Genomic DNA, 18,038 nt, shown 5'->3' with positions numbered 1-18,038 from the left:
TCCTTTAATGTGGAAGTCAATGTTTTAACATAGTGATCATTTCGTTAGGAATGAACTAATGAAGACTGATCTAAAATTAAAATCCCTGTTTTCTACGGTAAAAGGGTCCTCTTTTTTAGTGTCAGATGACATCACCTTGTCATGTCCTTAGGGAATCATTTTAAGGAATTGTTCACCCAAAAATGAAATTTCTGTCAACATTTACTCGCCCTCATGTCGTTCCAAACCCCGTATGTCTTTCATTCATCTTCTGAACACAAATAAATAACTTTTTCTACAACTACCTCTTGATGCTTTAAAAACTTAATAATGAAGAGATTGTAAAACTAATCCATATGAATTGAGCGGTTTAGTCCAAATTTTCTAAAGAGACTCAATCACTTTATATGATCAACAGATTGAATTTGGGCTTTTATCACATTTGATCAGCGAACATAAAGAGAAGCTCAACCGAACCTGCTTGACGCACGAGAACAAACCTCATTGGTTCTTGTAGAAGCTCAAACGTGCCGCGTAACACAAGAATGAACTTCATTGGTTCTCGCACATCAAACAAACATGCTTGAGCTTCCGTTTAACACAACTGATGTGTGAGTTGATGAATGTTTCTATGTGAATAAAAGCCTACATTTTGTCTTTTCAGCATATAAAGCGATCGATTCATGAGTTTTACAATCTCTTTATGAACTTTTTGAAGCGTCAAAGTGTTAGTTGCGTGGCTGTCAACAGATAGACAAAAAGCTCTCAGATTTCATTAAAAATATCTCCATTTGTGTTCTGAAGATGAATGAAAGTCATACGGGTTTGAAACAACATGAGGGTGAGTAATTAATGACATGAATCAGTTTTGGGTGAACTATCCCTTTAATTGTTAAGTTCCACCTTTCCTGTTCACAGTCACCTTGACTGAACAATAAAAAAAGAACAAAAAAGACACGTTCCACTATCATAAACATTTCTCTTCCTCAAATATCTAGTTGACACTGCAGTATTTACTTATTTACAGTATTTACAGTAATACTTAACCACCTGACTTTTAACCTCAAGTTGCTCCAGATGAATCGTCACTGATTGTATGGCAGGGTAAGATGCCTTGTTTTTATTTCCTCATGATTAAGTTACACAAATCTTATCTCAACACTTTAATTAATGGTTATGTACTTATTTAGTAATTTCATCTGAATATCAACATTTTGTGTCTCTGAACAATATTGATCTGTGACATTGTATTATGTTGAATTATGTATCAAAGGTTTTTGCGTCTATTTGTTAATGAGGGATTTATGGACCCAAATGATTGTTTTTAGGCTAATTGAGTAAAATCATTCAAATCAAATTCATAGTGTAGCTATTGTGAGGACATATCCTCAATTAAGATGTTGGCAATTAAATATGTATTGCTACAATATATAAATCATAGAATATCACTTACTGGATTTCTATTTTCTGGATGTCATCCTTTACATGCTAAACTTGTATATTACAATTTAAAAGTAAATGCACATTGTTATTTCATTCTTAAGACTGTAGAAAGCAGTTTTGTTTTCTAATGAAAGGAAATATAATAAACTGTGTTAAGAAAACTGTGTACAGTTATACAACTGTACTAAATTTATCTGATTTAGCACAGTTTCAGGTTGCATTTTGTTATCTTGTGTCACATGAAGTGATTGGCAGATTTATGTTTGTATCTTATCAGTGATTATTTAAGTAAAGCAAAAGCTTCTATGTAGATTAAAAACGAGGGCTGTTCCATTCTCACAATTTAAGTTCCCTACTGCCTTCCATTTCAATTCCAGTAAAAAGATGAACCTGTCATGAGATGAATTGTGTGTGTGCATGCGAAGGAGTCCTAGTGTGTAACTTGTGTGTCTGACAAGTTTCATTTTCAGAAGAGCCTTTGCTCAGCACAAAACCGTGTATCGTGCATATTGACAAAAGAGGAGCGAAAAGCTCTTAGTGATAATTGGAACTGCCCAGCAACTGTGCAGCAGGGGTCAGAGCGGAGAAACCAGAGGGCCCAATTCAAAATGTGTGATTCAGAATACTTTCACACATTCCAATAGATTTGCAGCAGTCAGATAATCATTTCTAACAAGACTCATTCATGGTATTGAATAGAGTGCTGCAGGAATGAGTCCTAAAACCTGGAATTAAGTTAGCATTTTTTGCACTTCTCGTTCCATTTTCCCAAAGTTAGTGGGGTTTTTGAATGGGGGTTTAGTTAAATGCCTAAAATAAACTCTGTGGTTAACAAAAGCTCAATATATTTTCATGGTTTATTTATACAGCACAAAATACATCAGTAAAATTGACTAGAGGTTGTCAGGGACATTAAACGCCATCACTGCAAACATCTCTGGTCTGCTTTTACAGCCTTGTGTTCATAATCGCGCTCTTGCTAACTATTCTAACTCTAACTTTCCAACTTGTAGATTTTAAATAAAGACTGTTGGAGTAAAGAGTTGTTGGAAGCTTAATGGTGGTGATGTTGAAGTCATACAACCGTGGTGTAGTTCGTTTATAGCCTACGTTTAGCTTTTTACTCCTGGTGATTGTATTTAGGCTTCAAAATTCAGTTTAACATTTAAGAAAACATTTAAGAATCACAAACTTTTGTTGGTTACAGAGCTTATTTACTGCAATAATCCAAAAGCCAATGGAAAAATCCTATTGTGTTTTTGGTCAAGGGAACCAGGGTGATGCTATCTTCCGGGTTGGCCTACAAAAATACGCCATCACTCTATAGGGGACCAAAGGTTGTGACAACACCAAGAGCACTGGCATTAACAGTGGTCCATATGTCAAACAATGCCCACTGAATAGCATCTACAGAATATGTACACTTGGCAAACTTACCAAATAGCTACATTTTGAAGAAATCATTTAGTGAAAATGTACAAAGGTACATCACTGGATTGTGTATTCTCTGTGCCTGAGAATTCATGACAAGTCAGTGAGAAAGCACGTCAGTACAGCTCCGACTCCTTGATGGGATGTGTAAAGTCTACTGAAAAGACCCATTCCTCTTGCCAAATGAAGTGAACCTCTTTCATCAGGATCAATATATGCCTGAGATCCTGCCAGGCCGGGAATCATAAATCTGGCTTGCAGTGAGAAGGAAAGCGAGCGAGAAGGAGAGAGAGGGCAGATGGGGAAAGGAGGATGAGAGAGACGACGGCTCCTCTTAGTCTAATGGAGGACGGTTCAAAAGTTTAACGTGCCGGCCACCCGCTCCCGTCTTTATAACCTCTTTGAGTCATTGTGTGCGGGTGAGGGCCGATCACATCGATGGCCATTAAACCAAATGCGGGGGGCTGGTCTGGAGGGGGGTGGTGGATGCATTAGGGAAATTGGCCCTGGCTGCCTGAGACGGCATACTGTACTGAAGTAATTATAGTTGCTGGAGGGATGCTGAGGCCAGATAGTGTGTATGTGTGTGTGTTTGTATGCATGCGTGTCCGGAATAGTCTGCCGCAGAGGGTCCATGCCCCGCCCTTCCATCTCCCCCAGCAAAGCGGCTGCCAACGGGATTGGGCTGGGGCTTTATTGATGAGATGGATGAGAAGGGAGATAGGGGTAGAGAGACAGATGGGGCTTGTGTCCAGGCCATGGCAGTGCTGGGGAGCCTGCGCTCAGGGATGCCGCCAGCGTGGCCAGCCTCCACCGAACAGGAGCCGCTAGAGCCCCAGCGCTGATGATGATGATGATGATGATGCTGCGCACCCATAGAGGATCCGAGCTCGGCTGAGGCATCTCAAGAGACACCCACCTGCAGGATGGGACTCGCCTGCTTCAAGTCCTGGAAGTACAACAGTGCTGCACAGAAAGGTGAGCAAGTGCTTCACTACTTCCCACTGGAGTGTCAGTCTTTCTGGCTCGCCATATGCGATGACCCGAGTGTGAACTTGATGTAGATGTAGCATGCACTAATATAAGACATGACCTGCTGATCTGGACTCAACACTACATTAGTATGTAATCGGATAGAGAGATGTTGAACAAAATTAAGATGTATTCACACTTCACAGTATGATTAAAACTAGCAGTTCAACCTCAAAGACATAGTTTATTTGGAGTTTCTGGGTCAGGCGATTATTTCAAGTGCTGGAAGGGAAGCAGAACATGAAGGACGGACCCCATGCCGTGTTGACCGAGATTTCACTTACGAATACATTAAAACAAAGAAGCGACAGGTATAGCCAGTTTGGCTTTATGTGTGGGAGGGGCACTAAAATAATTCAAATAATGAGCTTGAAAAGACTCAGATGAGACAAGCAAGCAGAGTGACTGAAAATGTTTGGGACGGACTCCGAATCGATGTAATTTGCAGAGAAACTAAGGAGACAAAAGATAGATAACCTCCCTTTAAATACTGGGGTTAAAACCTTAGAATGAGGAACAGCTCTGCTACTATGTTTACCTGTTGCATGATACACTAGGTACAGGTAATCGTATTTACAGCCACTTCTTAGAAGAATGCTAATTATTCGATTTGTTTGTTTTTAACGCCATATCAGGGCCATTTGCAAACACAAGGTCAATATCACAATCCATAACATTTTTATTAGTATATAAAACATTTAAACTTGACATAAGATAGAACTTTTAAAATATATTCAGTTTATACATTCTAAAATATTGAATGTAAACATGTTTCTGAATAAAAGCGTTTTCTAGCAGTATCATCAGAATTACAGTTCAAGAGAATATGTTTAACAGTCAAAGGAACTTGACACTTTGCCAATCATTAGAAACCCATGTGTACGTCTTGAGTGCAAACTATTAGGCAAGTCATGACCACGAGTGAAAAATGTCCGTCAAATTCATGAAAACACGGAGAAAGACTGCTGTTGTTTTCTGCCGTATAACCACTTAAGGAAACACTTACCATTCTTTCAATTACTGAGTTGTCAAAACAGTGTACCAACCCCCCCTGCCACTCTTTATTACAACATTTCTATCTATTAAACATATGTCAGTTAACCAACTACTTCTTATATTTCTCTCCAAGTACTTTGAGCCTGTTAAATTAATATACACAAAAAGAAAATTCTTTCATATTTACTCTCACTCTCTACTTCTTTCACTTACGTGGAACACAAAATGAGATGTAAATCAGAATGTTAATGCAGCTCTTTTCCATATGCTCACAGTGAATGGGAAAGGACAATGCTCAACTCGAAAAAGCACAATATGACACAACTTTGCACTATATTCCAGGTCTTCTAAAGACATACGGTTGCTTTGCATGAGAAACAGACACAACTTTAAGTTATGGATCACTGAAAGTTGTCCCCACCATTTGAGATATAAGAGCTGTAATATCACAGTTCAGATCAGGTTTAGAAGACGAGAAATATAGCACACTACTTTTATGGTACTTTTAAGGTGCTTTATTGTCATTTCTGGAGCTTGAAAACATCATACTTAAGAGAAAAATGGGAACATCTCCCTTTGTGTTCCATGAAAAAAAAAGAGTGTCATATAAGACATGATATGAGTGATCCAACCCTTTAGCTGTGGTGGTCACTGCTCTTTTATGGCATATCAATGCTCTCCTTTTAATATCATTATTGCTCAGGCCAGATTCGACGAGCGCTCGGTATTGATAAACCACTTAAGCTGGATTTTTACAGCTCTGTCTTGTTACGGAAAGTGTCCTCTTTGGAATTAATTACTGCACTCTACCGGCAAATGTGAGTGGGATCTGGGGCATACTTTAATTGTGACTGAGACCCATCCTGTGATTAATATGGTCTTTGAGAAATACATGAAGGAGAAAAAATGGCAAGAGTTTTTAATTAAATTATGAAAATCAATGCGCTCCTTTCCCCCGTTGAACTCTTGCGGTGCTTAAAGATAAGAAATGGTCATCTGATTCATCTTGGGCTGTCTTCCAGTTAGCTCACATATATAAACTTGAAGGACACAGTGACCATTAAGGGCAGAGAGAGATTTTTACATAGTAAAGAGCAATACATACCACTTAACATTAGCCTTACTGCACTCAGAAAACAAGTTTTTTTATTGTAATCATTAAAAACACTTTGAAGGGATAGTTCACCCAAAAATGAAAATTCTGTCATTAATTACTCACCCTCATGTTGTTCCAAACCCGTGAAACCTCCTTTCATCTTTGGAACACAAATGAGCTTTAGCAAGAACCAATGAGGTTCATTCTTGTGTTACGCAGCACGTTTGACCTTCAGTAAGAACCAATGAGGTTCATTCTTGTGTTACGCAGCACGTTTGACCTTCAGTAAGAACCAATGAGGTTCATTCTTGTGTTACGCAGCACGTTTGACCTTCAGTAAGAACCAATGAGGTTCATTCTTGTGTTACGCAGCACGTTTGACCTTCAGTAAGAACCAATGAGGTTCATTCTCGTGTTACGCAGCACGTTTGACCTTCAGTAAGAACCAATGAGGTTCATTCTCGTGTTACGCAGCACGTTTGACCTTCAGTAAGAACCAATGAGGTTTGTTCTCAGGCATCCAAGCAGGTTCGGTTGAGCTTCTGTATATGTTCGCTGATTCATGTTTATATGTGAATAAAAGATATATGTGAATCATATAAAGTGATTGAGTCTCTTCAGAAATTTGGACTAAACCGCTTAATTCATATGGATTAGTTTTACAATCTCTTTATGAACTTGAAGCGTCAAAATGGTAGTTGCGTAGCTGTCAATGGAGGGACAGAAAGCTCTCAGATTTCATTAAAAATATCTGTTTATTTGTGTTCCGAAGATGAATGAAAGTCTTATGGGTTTGGAACGAGATGAGGGTGAGTAATTAATTTAATAATTTTCATGTTTTTATGAACTATCCCTTTAACATACAACATAAATTCACTTATAAACATGCTGTGTTTGGTTGCTGACAAAACCAAGAGGAACAATCTTAGATCTGGAGGCACATGTCCATTTACATGCAGTGGAACAATCAAAACCAATTCATATTGTATTGGCAAGAAGGAGGCCTATATGAAAAAGTCTTTGGTCATGTACACACTGTAAAGTTTCGGACACAGTGGTAACCATAGTAACATTCTGGCGCCACTATTTTGAACAAATTAATATTACAGTGGCCAAAGACTCATTGTGTTCTGCAATTTTAACTAAACCATTGACAGAGCCATTATGTTTTGTCCTGTTTCTACAGTGTTGCCATGTCCACATATTTATAATATGTGGACATGGCAACACTGTAGAAACAGGACATTTCGGGTTTGGCACATAAATCGATCAATATTATTGAGTTATTTTCAATATAAAGCATTTGAATTTATTTTGGTTTATTATGGGCTTGTTCTTGTTTTCTGTTTGTGTTTTTCCTAGCAAGATCTGGCAACACGAATGAGTTTAGGCTTGTACCTCTTTCCCTGTCATTTTCTTTCACAGCCACATATATGATGCGTGTTTAAATACGCATCATATATAATTTCAAAAAACTCAAAACAACGAAACGGTTCAGTTTACATAAAATATATCAGTTCTGTGAACTTGAAAGAAAAAAAGTGCTAAATACTCATACAAGTTAATTTGACTGAACTAATTAATTGAATTTAAATTTGTCCTACTTAAACCAATTAATTATTTAGAGCATTAGGGTTTACAGCAGTCGGTTCCGTTCATGCGGAATATAATTTTTGTGCATTAATGAACTCTGCGTGTACAGAACAAGATTAAGCACTAAAAGATGGATTGACAACTAAATTTGGTTGAGTGACAAAGTGGCCTTTGTGACCGGTAGATGAGCTTTGCTTAGTTAATAACGTCTTTGTCATAACAACTTTGTTCATAACATATTAGGGCTGATATTTTATTCATGCATGTGTGCATCAGGCTATAGGTCAAGATTATGTTGCTAATTTTGTTTGGAATTCTAAATTAAGTTACTTTTGAGTATTTGGATGATGTGGGATAAACAAACTAACTTTTTCCATGTATTTTCCCTCCGTCTCTCAATTAGGAGGAAACAGGGACGTATTGGTTAGTCCTGGCTCATATTTCTTCCTGTCAAACAGCTGTGGTCAGGGGGAGGAGTGGCTGAAGAGCCTAAATAAGGGCATTTGGATACCTTTTACAGGTACACACACACACACTCGAATATCTGACTAATTTTGTTTCTACATTCTGTGGTCTCTGGAAAATCCAGGCCTGTGCGAGTCATTGTCATGATAAAAACATTCAGTGTGACTGCCTGAATACGATGAAACAGCAGATCCAATCAGTCTTTAGGGCTCCAGCCATAGACATAACAACACACTCACACATATTCCAGTCATTTCCAAATCATGGGCAATGCATTACACACTCTAATGACTAGTCTCATCACAGACTACGCTTTGTCTACCATCACAAATCTCACAAAATGCTGAAAAACACATGCCGCAAGAGCTGATGTCATTCGAAACAGCAAATATCGAGAATTTTTTCTAATTTTAGCTAAAAAAAACCCCATCACAAACAAGGTTGGCAAGTGTTTTTTCAGCCAGTGTCATTAGTTCAAGCACCTTCTCAAGAACTTCTCAGTGGTCCATCCATCAGTCTTTTCCTCTATTACTTGCAGCATTACTTGGAGTGAGAGCGTGAGGGGTTGTGGGCGGCAGCTGTGTCTCCATCTTGGCAGTGTGCCTGGGAATAATAATGTTACAATACACCTTGTTTTTTCTCATGAGAGCCATCAACCCCCATCACACCCATACAATGAAGTAGTTTTGGGAGTGCAAGACACTAAAACAAATATACACGTTACAAATATATATTTTCATAAAGGAAAAAATGTATGCATTAAGGTAGGACAAAAAATATGGAACAATCCCGATCTTCATTCAAATAATCGGGAAACTCAATCTTTTACTCTATTCCAGTATGGCGCACTTCTCCTGCTAAATGCTAAATGTCATGATTTACAGTCCAAATTGAATGTGATAAGATAAAAAGGTTCCAGGCAGCGTGCAAAAACACAATGCGACCAGTACAATCAATGACTTATGAATTTAGTGAATCAAAAACAGATGCAACCAGTGAGGTTTGATTCATGAACAAATGACTCTCACAAACAGGTACTTTGGTAAATCAGAAACCCATACCACAGTGTAATCCCATTTACAAACATACGCCCCTTTTAATAAGTCAAACAAAAAGACTTGAACACTTTATAACTGAAGCGTCAAATCAGTTTTAATTTGACTTCAGCTGGTATCCAAGTGTTTTGTGCTTCTTATATCTGTTTAATAAATTATATTGAAATATACCCAAATTAATCAAAGATTAATAAAATTTACCGGTAATTGTAATTGACAGGCAATCTAACCAATCATAATGCCGATGTTATGTTGCTATCCGCCATTTTGTCAAACAGACCAGACAGTAGAGTTGATTAACGACGGTGGACTTGAACTTGAAAAATGGTGTGTATTGATGTCTTTCCGCGATTTAAATAACATACCTTCTGATGTTCATACGCATTTATTTTGTGCTATAACTAGTAAAGAGGAAGAGATGCTCAGTTCAGTTGCCACTTGAACTGAGGCGCTACAGTGATTTGTCATGACACATTAAAGTGCTACAAAATGGTATTTATTTATTAAATTTCTTAAAGATAAAATTTCTTTAAAAAAAATAAAGAATCTTGTCTGTCGGCACATTGTCAGTGTCCTCTTTGCTCTGTGATGTATTCACTCACTGCGTGAGAACATTTACTACGTTTACAGTAAAATTGTAATTATTCTGATTATTTGCTATGGTGAGGTTATTTTTATTGCCACTTTTCGCATACTCCACAGCAACGAAGGTACAGACGTGTTACTGGCCACTGTTTAAATGAAAATGGAATTTTTGGAAGGTTATTTTGCATCGTGGTGAACATTGCAATGCCGCTGTAATTGGGTTTGCCTACACTACACCGCTTTCTTCGCCCCGTCTCTGCATGGAGATACAGAGCAGAGACTGCACTGCGAGTTGTGTTGACAGTTTACTAATTGGGAGTGAAGGGAAAACTGAACAATGTCACAGAGTTCAATCATGAAGTTGAACAACATCTGTATATAGGCTCGAGCACATGGTCAGCAGTGTTGGGGAAAGTTACTTTTGAAAGTAATGCATTACAATATTGCGTTACTCCCTAAAAAGTAACCAATTACATTACTTGGCTACTTTTTATGGAAAGTAATGTGATGCGTTACTTTTGCGTTACTTTTCCTAATCTAAGATGGGCTTGCTTGTTTGTTTTTTAATAACAGAAAAGTGATATTTTTGGCAAATGAAAATAACTCCTATTTAAAATTTAAAAGTAAATGTTACTTTACTAGTTACTTGAAAAAAAGTAATCTGATTACGCAACTTGTGTTACTTGTAATGCGTTACCCCCAACACTGATGGCCAGAGTGGTAATAATGTGATTAAGGTGTTTACATGACTGTTATTGCAATTAAAATAGGCGTACGCCACAGTTTATTTGTGATAGTTTATTATAAGCTTAATCACATTGAAAGTATTGTGTTTACGTGGGGTATTATGAGGGTGCATGTAAACGTATAATGATATCTGGCGTGAAAGCGCCGTGGCTGGTAGTACTGGCCTGGTCCCAAAAACTTGTAGGACGTAGCAACAGTAACTAAGGGGGATGGGTCTTGTGAAGGGTAAATTGAATAGAGAGCTAGCCCTAGCATGCATTAGGCAATATTATTTATAAAATTACATTGTTTTATAAATATAACCCAAACACCCAGTAGAGTTATTTTGCAAAGATATTGTGTGAGGAAACGTCTGATACTATCCCTGTTAAAACATGCAAATCTGAGCTGAAGGCGAAACTTGAACTGCAGAGTCCATGTTGATGCTTATTTCCCAGGAGAGATTAACATTCCCAATGAATTCCCTACATTACCTCTCCAACATAACTCAACACAGCTCTGGGGCTCCTAAAAGGTGAGAGATGCCCTTCCAGATAACACACAGCCACATTCACATGCACTGCACACTCACTGGGCCAATGTCTAAGGATCCATTTTAGACTGGGAATCTCATCAGGGGCCAAGTTACCGGGCACAAATGTATAAAAAGGGTTGGAGGGGTGTGTTCAGCTGTGTCCAATGGAAATTTCTTGGAAGCAGGCCATGTGAGGTACACAGGGACAGAGAGAAAGAAAGGGAGATATAACAGAAAGTAACCCGCAGAAAGTTCTAGCTCATTTATTTTTAGTCAATTTCGTGTTTTGTGGTGTTAATGATTCATGGTGAGGGGGCAGAAAAAGGAAAAACAGACTCCAGTAACCCTCTAGCTTAATACAGACAAGACGTTTGGAAAAAGGCAGACAGAAAACTGACATAGAAAGAGTAAGGGAAAGATAGTATAAACTATCAACAGCAGTGAATGACACAGCAAGAGAGAAAGTGTAAAAATGTTTGTAATTCCTCCCTTGTAATTAAGGCGGCAGACTTAATTTGACAGTAAACCAAGGAGGTGCTGACTCACGTCACTGGAAACTTTGGACAATTAAGTACAGACAAACATAACCTCCCCTTCAGAGGCGAACACAGACTTGTCTCGGTTGATGTCACTGTCAACAGTGGGACATGACTGAGATGTCCACTTCCTGAGGCGGCGTCAAAGGGAACATCTACTTTATACCAGATTTCTACCCATTTTATTGAAAAGCACCAGGTGGTACATCGGTGAGCTCACGCAGGAAGCAACCATCACGGTAGAAGAGGTCGAGCACTAAATGGACAACAGTGTGGAGGAAGTATTTCCATAACTATCTCTCAGGAAGTATATTGAACTGGGACAAATTAAACCGGTTGTCTCTTTTTGCCCTGGACTGAGGACACCAAATTGTTTTTGACAAAACACTGTTGTGATTAAAACCTTTGCTAAGCTTCTGTCCTTCAACTTTGGAACTTTCAGAATTGAAACTTTGAACACTTGAACACTTTTTACAGAAATGTGCTGAAAATGAGAGGTGTGCACTTGAACAATGCCTCCTCTTTCAGAATGAGGACTGTCATCTGATTTGGAATGCTGATATATCCGATAAGCACGCATATCTGAGCTGGAGGGTCACTGTTGCACATCAGCGAGAGAGAAAGAGAGAGAGAGGGAGAGAGAGAGGGAGCCTCTCTTCTGTGCACTAAGCCTTACCTGCAGACAGGAGAGCGAGAGAGAGAGAGGGAGGAGGAAGAGCAAAAGGGAAAGGAACATCCAGTCCTAGACTAAACAAGTTTGTAAAACATGAGCAAAAGGGATTTAGGTTCATTGAGGACATTCGTTCGGTGCCAGTTTCAGGATTGCTACTGAGGTCAGGATAGAGGAAGTGTGTCCCCAAAAAAGACAGACGGATAAAAGAAAAGATGCCTGAAAACAAGCAGACAATCCAGCGGACTGGAAGCTATCTGTCTCACTCTGCTTACAGGAAGATAAAAAGGGTGCTGAGCTTCAGAAGACGTGAGTATTAAATATTAGGCAGGGAGAGGGCACACCATCACACACAGAGCTAGATTTTGGTGCAGTGCAGCAGCAGCGTGCATTAATCCTAAAGGCACTTTTTAGCAGAAAATTATTATTGTTTGATGCATTTTGTCCTTTTTCTGCGGACTCAACAGGATCTTTGTTTTCGCTTTTGAGGTTAACTGCATTTATAGTGAGTCCTCTCACTATTTCAGCACATATCCATTGACAAAATTAGGTGAAAAGCTAAAGGGGTCTGTCATTGATAACTCTATACCTGTATTTTATCATCACAGGTGTGTTTGGTCAAAGGTTGGAGGAGACAGTCCTGTATGAGAGGAGGTATGGGGATCACATGGCTCCTCTGGTGGTAGAGCAATGTGTCGATTTTATCCGAGAGCATGGGCTCACAGAGGTGGGACTCTTCAGGCAGCCCGGCCAGGCTACGCTGGTTAAAGAGCTGCAGGAAGCTTTTGATGCTGGGGAGAAACCATCTTTTGACAGGTAAGAGATTGAGTAGAGATAATGTGTAAATCATCATAATGTACATCTTGAATAAGTCTTGAATTTTGAAAGTTTTATAGGCCTTAAAGACAGATATATCTGTATGAAATGTCATCTAGACATTTGTACTCCAATGTATAGTGCAAAATACAGAGGAAATTTCCAAAATTTATTTTAATTGTAATTCAGTGAATTGCACTGCCTACAATTATAATTTAACTTCATGTAGGACATGGTCAATTTAATTCAACTTATGAATTAAATTGCGCTGCTAAACTCAAAAAAGTCCTCTTACTTTCAACAGGTTTTAGGTTTAGAGGTAGGGTTAGGATTAGGGGATAGAAAAATCATTATGTCCATGGAGTCCCCACAAATATATCAAAACCTAACATAGGTGAATTTACTCTTGTAGTGAATACATGTTTGCTCTCTCAGCAGCACAGATGTCCACACAGTGGCATCTTTGCTGAAGCTATACCTCAGGGAGCTGCCTGAACCTCTGGTGCCATTTTCCCGCTATGAAGAGTTTCTTATATGTGGCAAAAGAATCCCCTCAGACAGAGAAAAGGTATAGTCAACTATATCACTCACTTCAAAGAAGAGCACGATGCTATTTGATCAATTTAAACAAGTCAATACGATTACATTCTGGACATTTAAGGGCAGACAAGAATTTTGTTTCTTATAATTTCATCCTGAACTTCAGGGTTTGCAAGATTTGAAGAGTCTCCTTTATGAGCTGCCTGTAGCAAACTTCAACCTCCTGAAATACATCTGCCAGTAAGATCATTTTGTTTCATCCAAAGTTCTAAAGATTTGGTTTTCAATATCTAGATATTGGCATTGGGAGATTTAACCTAATTTGCCATGAAGTGTCTAGTCTTTAGTCATGGCTCACGTTTCAATGTTTTAGTAACACTGCTATGACAAATCTTTGTTCCAGATTCTTAAATGATGTCCAATCATACTCCAATGTCAACAAGATGAGTATCCAGAACTTGGCAACTGTTTTCGGGCCAAATATTCTCCGGCCTAAAGCAGAGGACCCAGAAAGTATCATTGGAGGTGAGCAATATTTAGATGTCGATAAAAATGGTCTGAGGCAAAGGGTTAATGACTTTTCTGAGATTTAGATACATCTTAAAGGTGCATTGTGTAATATTTAGGAGGATCTGTTAACAGAAATGCAATATCATATACATAGCTATGTTTTCAGTGGTGTATAACGACCTTACATAATAAACTGTTATGTTTTTATTACCTCAGAATAAGCCATTTCTATCTACATACACTGCGGGTGCCCTTACATTGAAATATCCATTTTGCGCCAACATGTTTCTACATAACCCTAAACGGACAAATGCGGTTCGGCTCACTTTGTGGCGCTTTTCCACAGCATGGTACGGTACGCTTTAAATGATACGGTACTAAAATATGACGTGAAAACACTGCAGATCACTGATTGGTCAGACAGAATCGTCGGCCTCATTGTATTTGCGCGACACGAGACACCAAACCCGCTAGATTTAAATAGCCAGTAACAGCCACCGCTGTAGAACCTGTTTTTAAACTACTTGCTTGAAGAACTTCCAAAAAAGAAATTGCTGAATCGTGGTCAGTGGACGAAGTGCAGACGTTCCTCTCGTTGGTTGCCGAGGAGCGGATAAACTATCCGACGATCGGTCTAATCCCACCCACTTTGAAGCGGTACTAAACTGCAGTGGAAAAGCAAACCGAGCTAAAGCGAACCGCGCCGCGCCGAACCATACTGAGTCGTACCGAGCCGTACCATGCAGTGGAAAAGCGCCATATGTTGTTCTTCGTGCAAAGTAGCAAGCTAAAGTCAGCGAATAAAACACTGACACAATGATGAACAAGTACCAATAATATTCGCAATAACATATAGTTTTACTTAATTAAGTAAACATAATTTCTTAATTTATGTTTGTAAAGAAACCTCATTGCTTAGCTGGCTCTGCTGGCTCAGACGACGACATCTTTTCCTGTCAGCCACTGTAACTTCTGTTGGTTGCAATTCACAACCTCACCACTAGACGTCGCTAGAAATCACACACTGCACCTTTAAGTTAGTGTATGTGCTCATTTGCTTGTGAGGTCAAATACGTGACTGTTTGCCACATGGCTGTGGACCACACACTTAAACGTCTCTCTCTCCTACACTAGGGACAGCAGTTGTGCAACATCTAATGTCTGAACTGATCCGTGAGCACAGCTTGCTCTTCTCCAGAGAGAACTGCAGCCCTCCTGAAACATCTTTGAAAGCAATCCACCAAAAACAAAGACACAGTAACCTTGTGGAATGGGTGCATGAACCACCTTCACACCTGAGGGAGCCTCTGCTTGGCAAAGATCATGTGACCCTTCCAGATCAAACTGTTGCATGTCCACGTGCAACTTCTCTACCACTGACCACAGAGAGGAGAGGGTCTTTTCAAAGCCCTTGTGAGAAAAACATTAACCATCATCTATCAGACACAGAGAGACATCTTCAAGAGGACTCTTCGCCAACCAGCTCTACTCTGATTTATGACAACCACAGTCAACACAGCTCAGCACAAGACTGTCTCCATAAAATACATGTACCTCCACCCTCCACCCCACCAACTGCCTGCCCTTCTATGACCAAAGTGCTGGAAGCTGGGGTTGAAATTTGTGTGCAGTCAAGGAGCTGGCCTGACATAGAAGAACCCAGCTGGAGTCCAGAGAGAGCGTTAAGGGAGAGTGGAGGCAGCAGTGAAGTCCAGGATAGTACCTTATCTGTCTATGACAACATAGTTACTGAGGAGCGATATACAGAAGACAAGGAGGCCAAAGGTACTGCCAGCATGGCTGAGAGCAGCAGCTCTTGGTCCTCCTGTGAGATTGCACCTTTGGAAGGGGGCAGTGGAAACGGTGGAGCTGCAAGCCCATGCCATGGTTCTCCAGTACAGTTCTCCTCATTCAGAATGGACTCTGTTGAAGAAGACCTTCGCCCTAACTCCCCTGCCTCATCATCTGCTCCCACAGATGCCCCTTTAAGCACCGGCAGCAGTGAAGTCTTTTTGCCAAGTGCTCCCCAAGAGCCCTTAGGTTTTCCAGCCTCCCATGCTATGCAGTGCCTCGTTGCAGGGCTTCATCAACAGATGACCAGGCAAAAGGCAGAGTATGAAGCAAAAATGAACAGGTAAGATCACATCATCAATTGTCATTGTACCACAATTGTTTTGTAAAGGAAAATTGCAAATCTCTGGCACTGTCATTACATTAACACAGAGGCAGACACCCTGCTTTACTCTAATAATAAAGAACTACTGTCCTGAAAAGTTTAGCTGTAATCCTTATCAAACACACCGGAACCAGCTAAATGAAGGTGTTTGGGATGACTTAAAAAATGACATGCAGGTGTGTTGGAACAGGGTTGGGTCTGAACAGTGCAGGAAGGTAGCTCTCCAAGAGCAAGGTTGGATTTGAATGGTGCAGGAAAGTAGCTCTCCAGACCCTTCCATTTTAGGTCTCTGAGTCTCTACTAACAAGCTGATGAGTTGAATCAGGTGTATTTGATTATGGAAGATTTGAAAATGTGCCGTGTTGGTGTGCCTCCAGGAACACGGTTGAGAAACACTAGATTAATGAATGAGTGTGAATGAGCACAGTAAGTTTACCCCATTCTCTTCTGTCATCAGGCTGGAGCAGAGGAACAAGGTACTTCAGGGGGAAGTTGCAGGGCTCCGCTCAACTCTGGAGCAGCAGCGACGCTGGGTCAGTGTGGCTGAGATCAAGATGCGAAATGTAGAGCGAGCCCGTGCAGATGCTGACAGACGGAACACCACTCTGCAACAGGAGATGGAGCAGTTCTTTGAAACATTCGGCGAGCTTAAAGCAGAGGCCCGGAAAACCAGTCGCATTGTTCAGAGTTTTTGAATTCACGTGCTGTTTGTGACTCACATGCTGTGCAACAAATCTTAGCTTAGCAGCATATGAAAGGTTTCAATGTTTTAGGGCAGTGTTTTCCAACTGTGGTCCTGGAGTACCCCTAATATATTACATAATTTGGATATCTTCCTCTGATACCCCCATTTCAGAAAGTTGTCAGGGAGTTTCGCAAACCAGCTGCTGAGTTTAATTAGGGAGACATACAAAATATGTAATGTTGGAAGTACTCCAAGATCTGGGGCCTCATTTATAACCGTTGCGTACGCACAAAACAGGCCCTGAAAGAGGCGTACACCACTTCCGGTTTATAAAAACAAACTTGACGGGAAAATTTGCGCACCTGCACGCAAACTCTGACCCATGCGTATGAACATTTTGGAGATGGAGCAGTTTGGCGACATCGATGGTGGGCTGGAGTTAAATGTCTTTTTGGTCACTTTTAGACAGAAAATCTTTAGAAAATTATACATATACAGAAAGATAATACAAATTAAATTTCACTCACCAAGCCGATCACTTGAAGCAAATATCCATCCCATCTTAAATGTCCACGCCAGTGAGCGTATTGGGCCGTTTTTGCGCACGCCATTTTTAGCTTTCGGGCACCCGTACACTTTTAGTAAGGATCCTACGCAGTTTTATAAATGAGACCCCAGGGCTGTGAAACACCAGTTTCAGAGTAATAACAGTGTTAAAAACAGGAGTCTATTTCAGGGCTGTAAAAATGAGGATGCATTCCTGAGGGAAACCATTGCCCCACTTTTAAGTACAGTTCTGTTGCCTGAACGACTGTATGGACCAGCATGTTCAAAATAATATTAAAGTAATTTTTTTTGCCATTTAAGTGTTCAAAGACAATGGAATGGACCCAAAAGTAGGATAGAGTTTCATGATGTAGGCATCATGGTCTGAGCATGGATGCCATATTTGAGAAGAGATTCTAATACAAACTTGTCCCTAGGGATGCTCTGCGATTAATGAGCTCAGACTTAAAAAGTCTCTGCCCTGGCTTGGGGGTTACTGTACATTGTGTAATTGTTGAGTACCGTGTAGACACTCATACCTTGTACAAAAAAAATTCTTCACACAATGAATGTATTTGTACCATATGAAATAAAATGAAAAAATAAAATAAAAGACATCAAAC

At 39.8% G+C, this 18,038-nt stretch overlaps 1 protein-coding gene across 4 annotated transcripts; it reads left to right on the top strand.

The window, feature by feature from the left end:
* The first annotated feature begins 11,110 nt into the window (after positions 1-11,110).
* Positions 11,111-18,023, top strand: LOC306984178 (rho GTPase-activating protein 24). 4 transcript variants are annotated; one of them, XM_079585278.1, is made up of 7 exons: positions 11,111-11,131; positions 12,751-12,958; positions 13,394-13,526; positions 13,665-13,738; positions 13,902-14,023; positions 15,143-16,142; positions 16,642-18,023. In XM_079585278.1, the coding sequence occupies exons 2-7, from the start codon at positions 12,810-12,812 to the stop codon at positions 16,877-16,879; spliced, it is 1,716 nt and encodes a 571-aa protein (XP_079441404.1). In that variant the 5' UTR covers positions 11,111-11,131; positions 12,751-12,809; the 3' UTR covers positions 16,880-18,023. The 4 variants fall into 4 exon arrangements, with proteins under 4 accessions (XP_079441404.1, XP_079441402.1, XP_079441401.1 ...); XM_079585276.1 differs by lacking the exon at positions 11,111-11,131 and adding an exon at positions 11,163-12,451 and having other exon boundaries at positions 13,397-13,526; XM_079585275.1 differs by lacking the exon at positions 11,111-11,131 and adding an exon at positions 11,163-12,451.
* Positions 18,024-18,038: the final 15 nt, after the last annotated feature.

Source organism: Phoxinus phoxinus (assembly GCF_949152265.1).
Source record: "Phoxinus phoxinus genome assembly, chromosome: 17".
NCBI classification, from domain to species: domain Eukaryota; kingdom Metazoa; phylum Chordata; class Actinopteri; order Cypriniformes; family Leuciscidae; genus Phoxinus; species Phoxinus phoxinus.
The sequence above is the reverse complement of the archived record's forward strand: the minus strand, read 5'-3'. Positions and strand labels throughout refer to the sequence as shown.

Bases quoted from the DNA above. Each gene is read 5' to 3' on its own strand.
- LOC306984178 (XM_079585275.1), top strand. From the start codon at position 12,358: ATGCCTGAAAACAAGCAGACAATCCAGCGGACTGGAAGCTATCTGTCT. The intron at 13,527-13,664 runs GTATAGTCAACT...CCTGAACTTCAG, and splicing joins TCCCCTCAGACAGAGAAAAG to GGTTTGCAAGATTTGAAGAG. The intron at 14,024-15,142 runs GTGAGCAATATT...CTCCTACACTAG, and splicing joins CCCAGAAAGTATCATTGGAG to GGACAGCAGTTGTGCAACAT.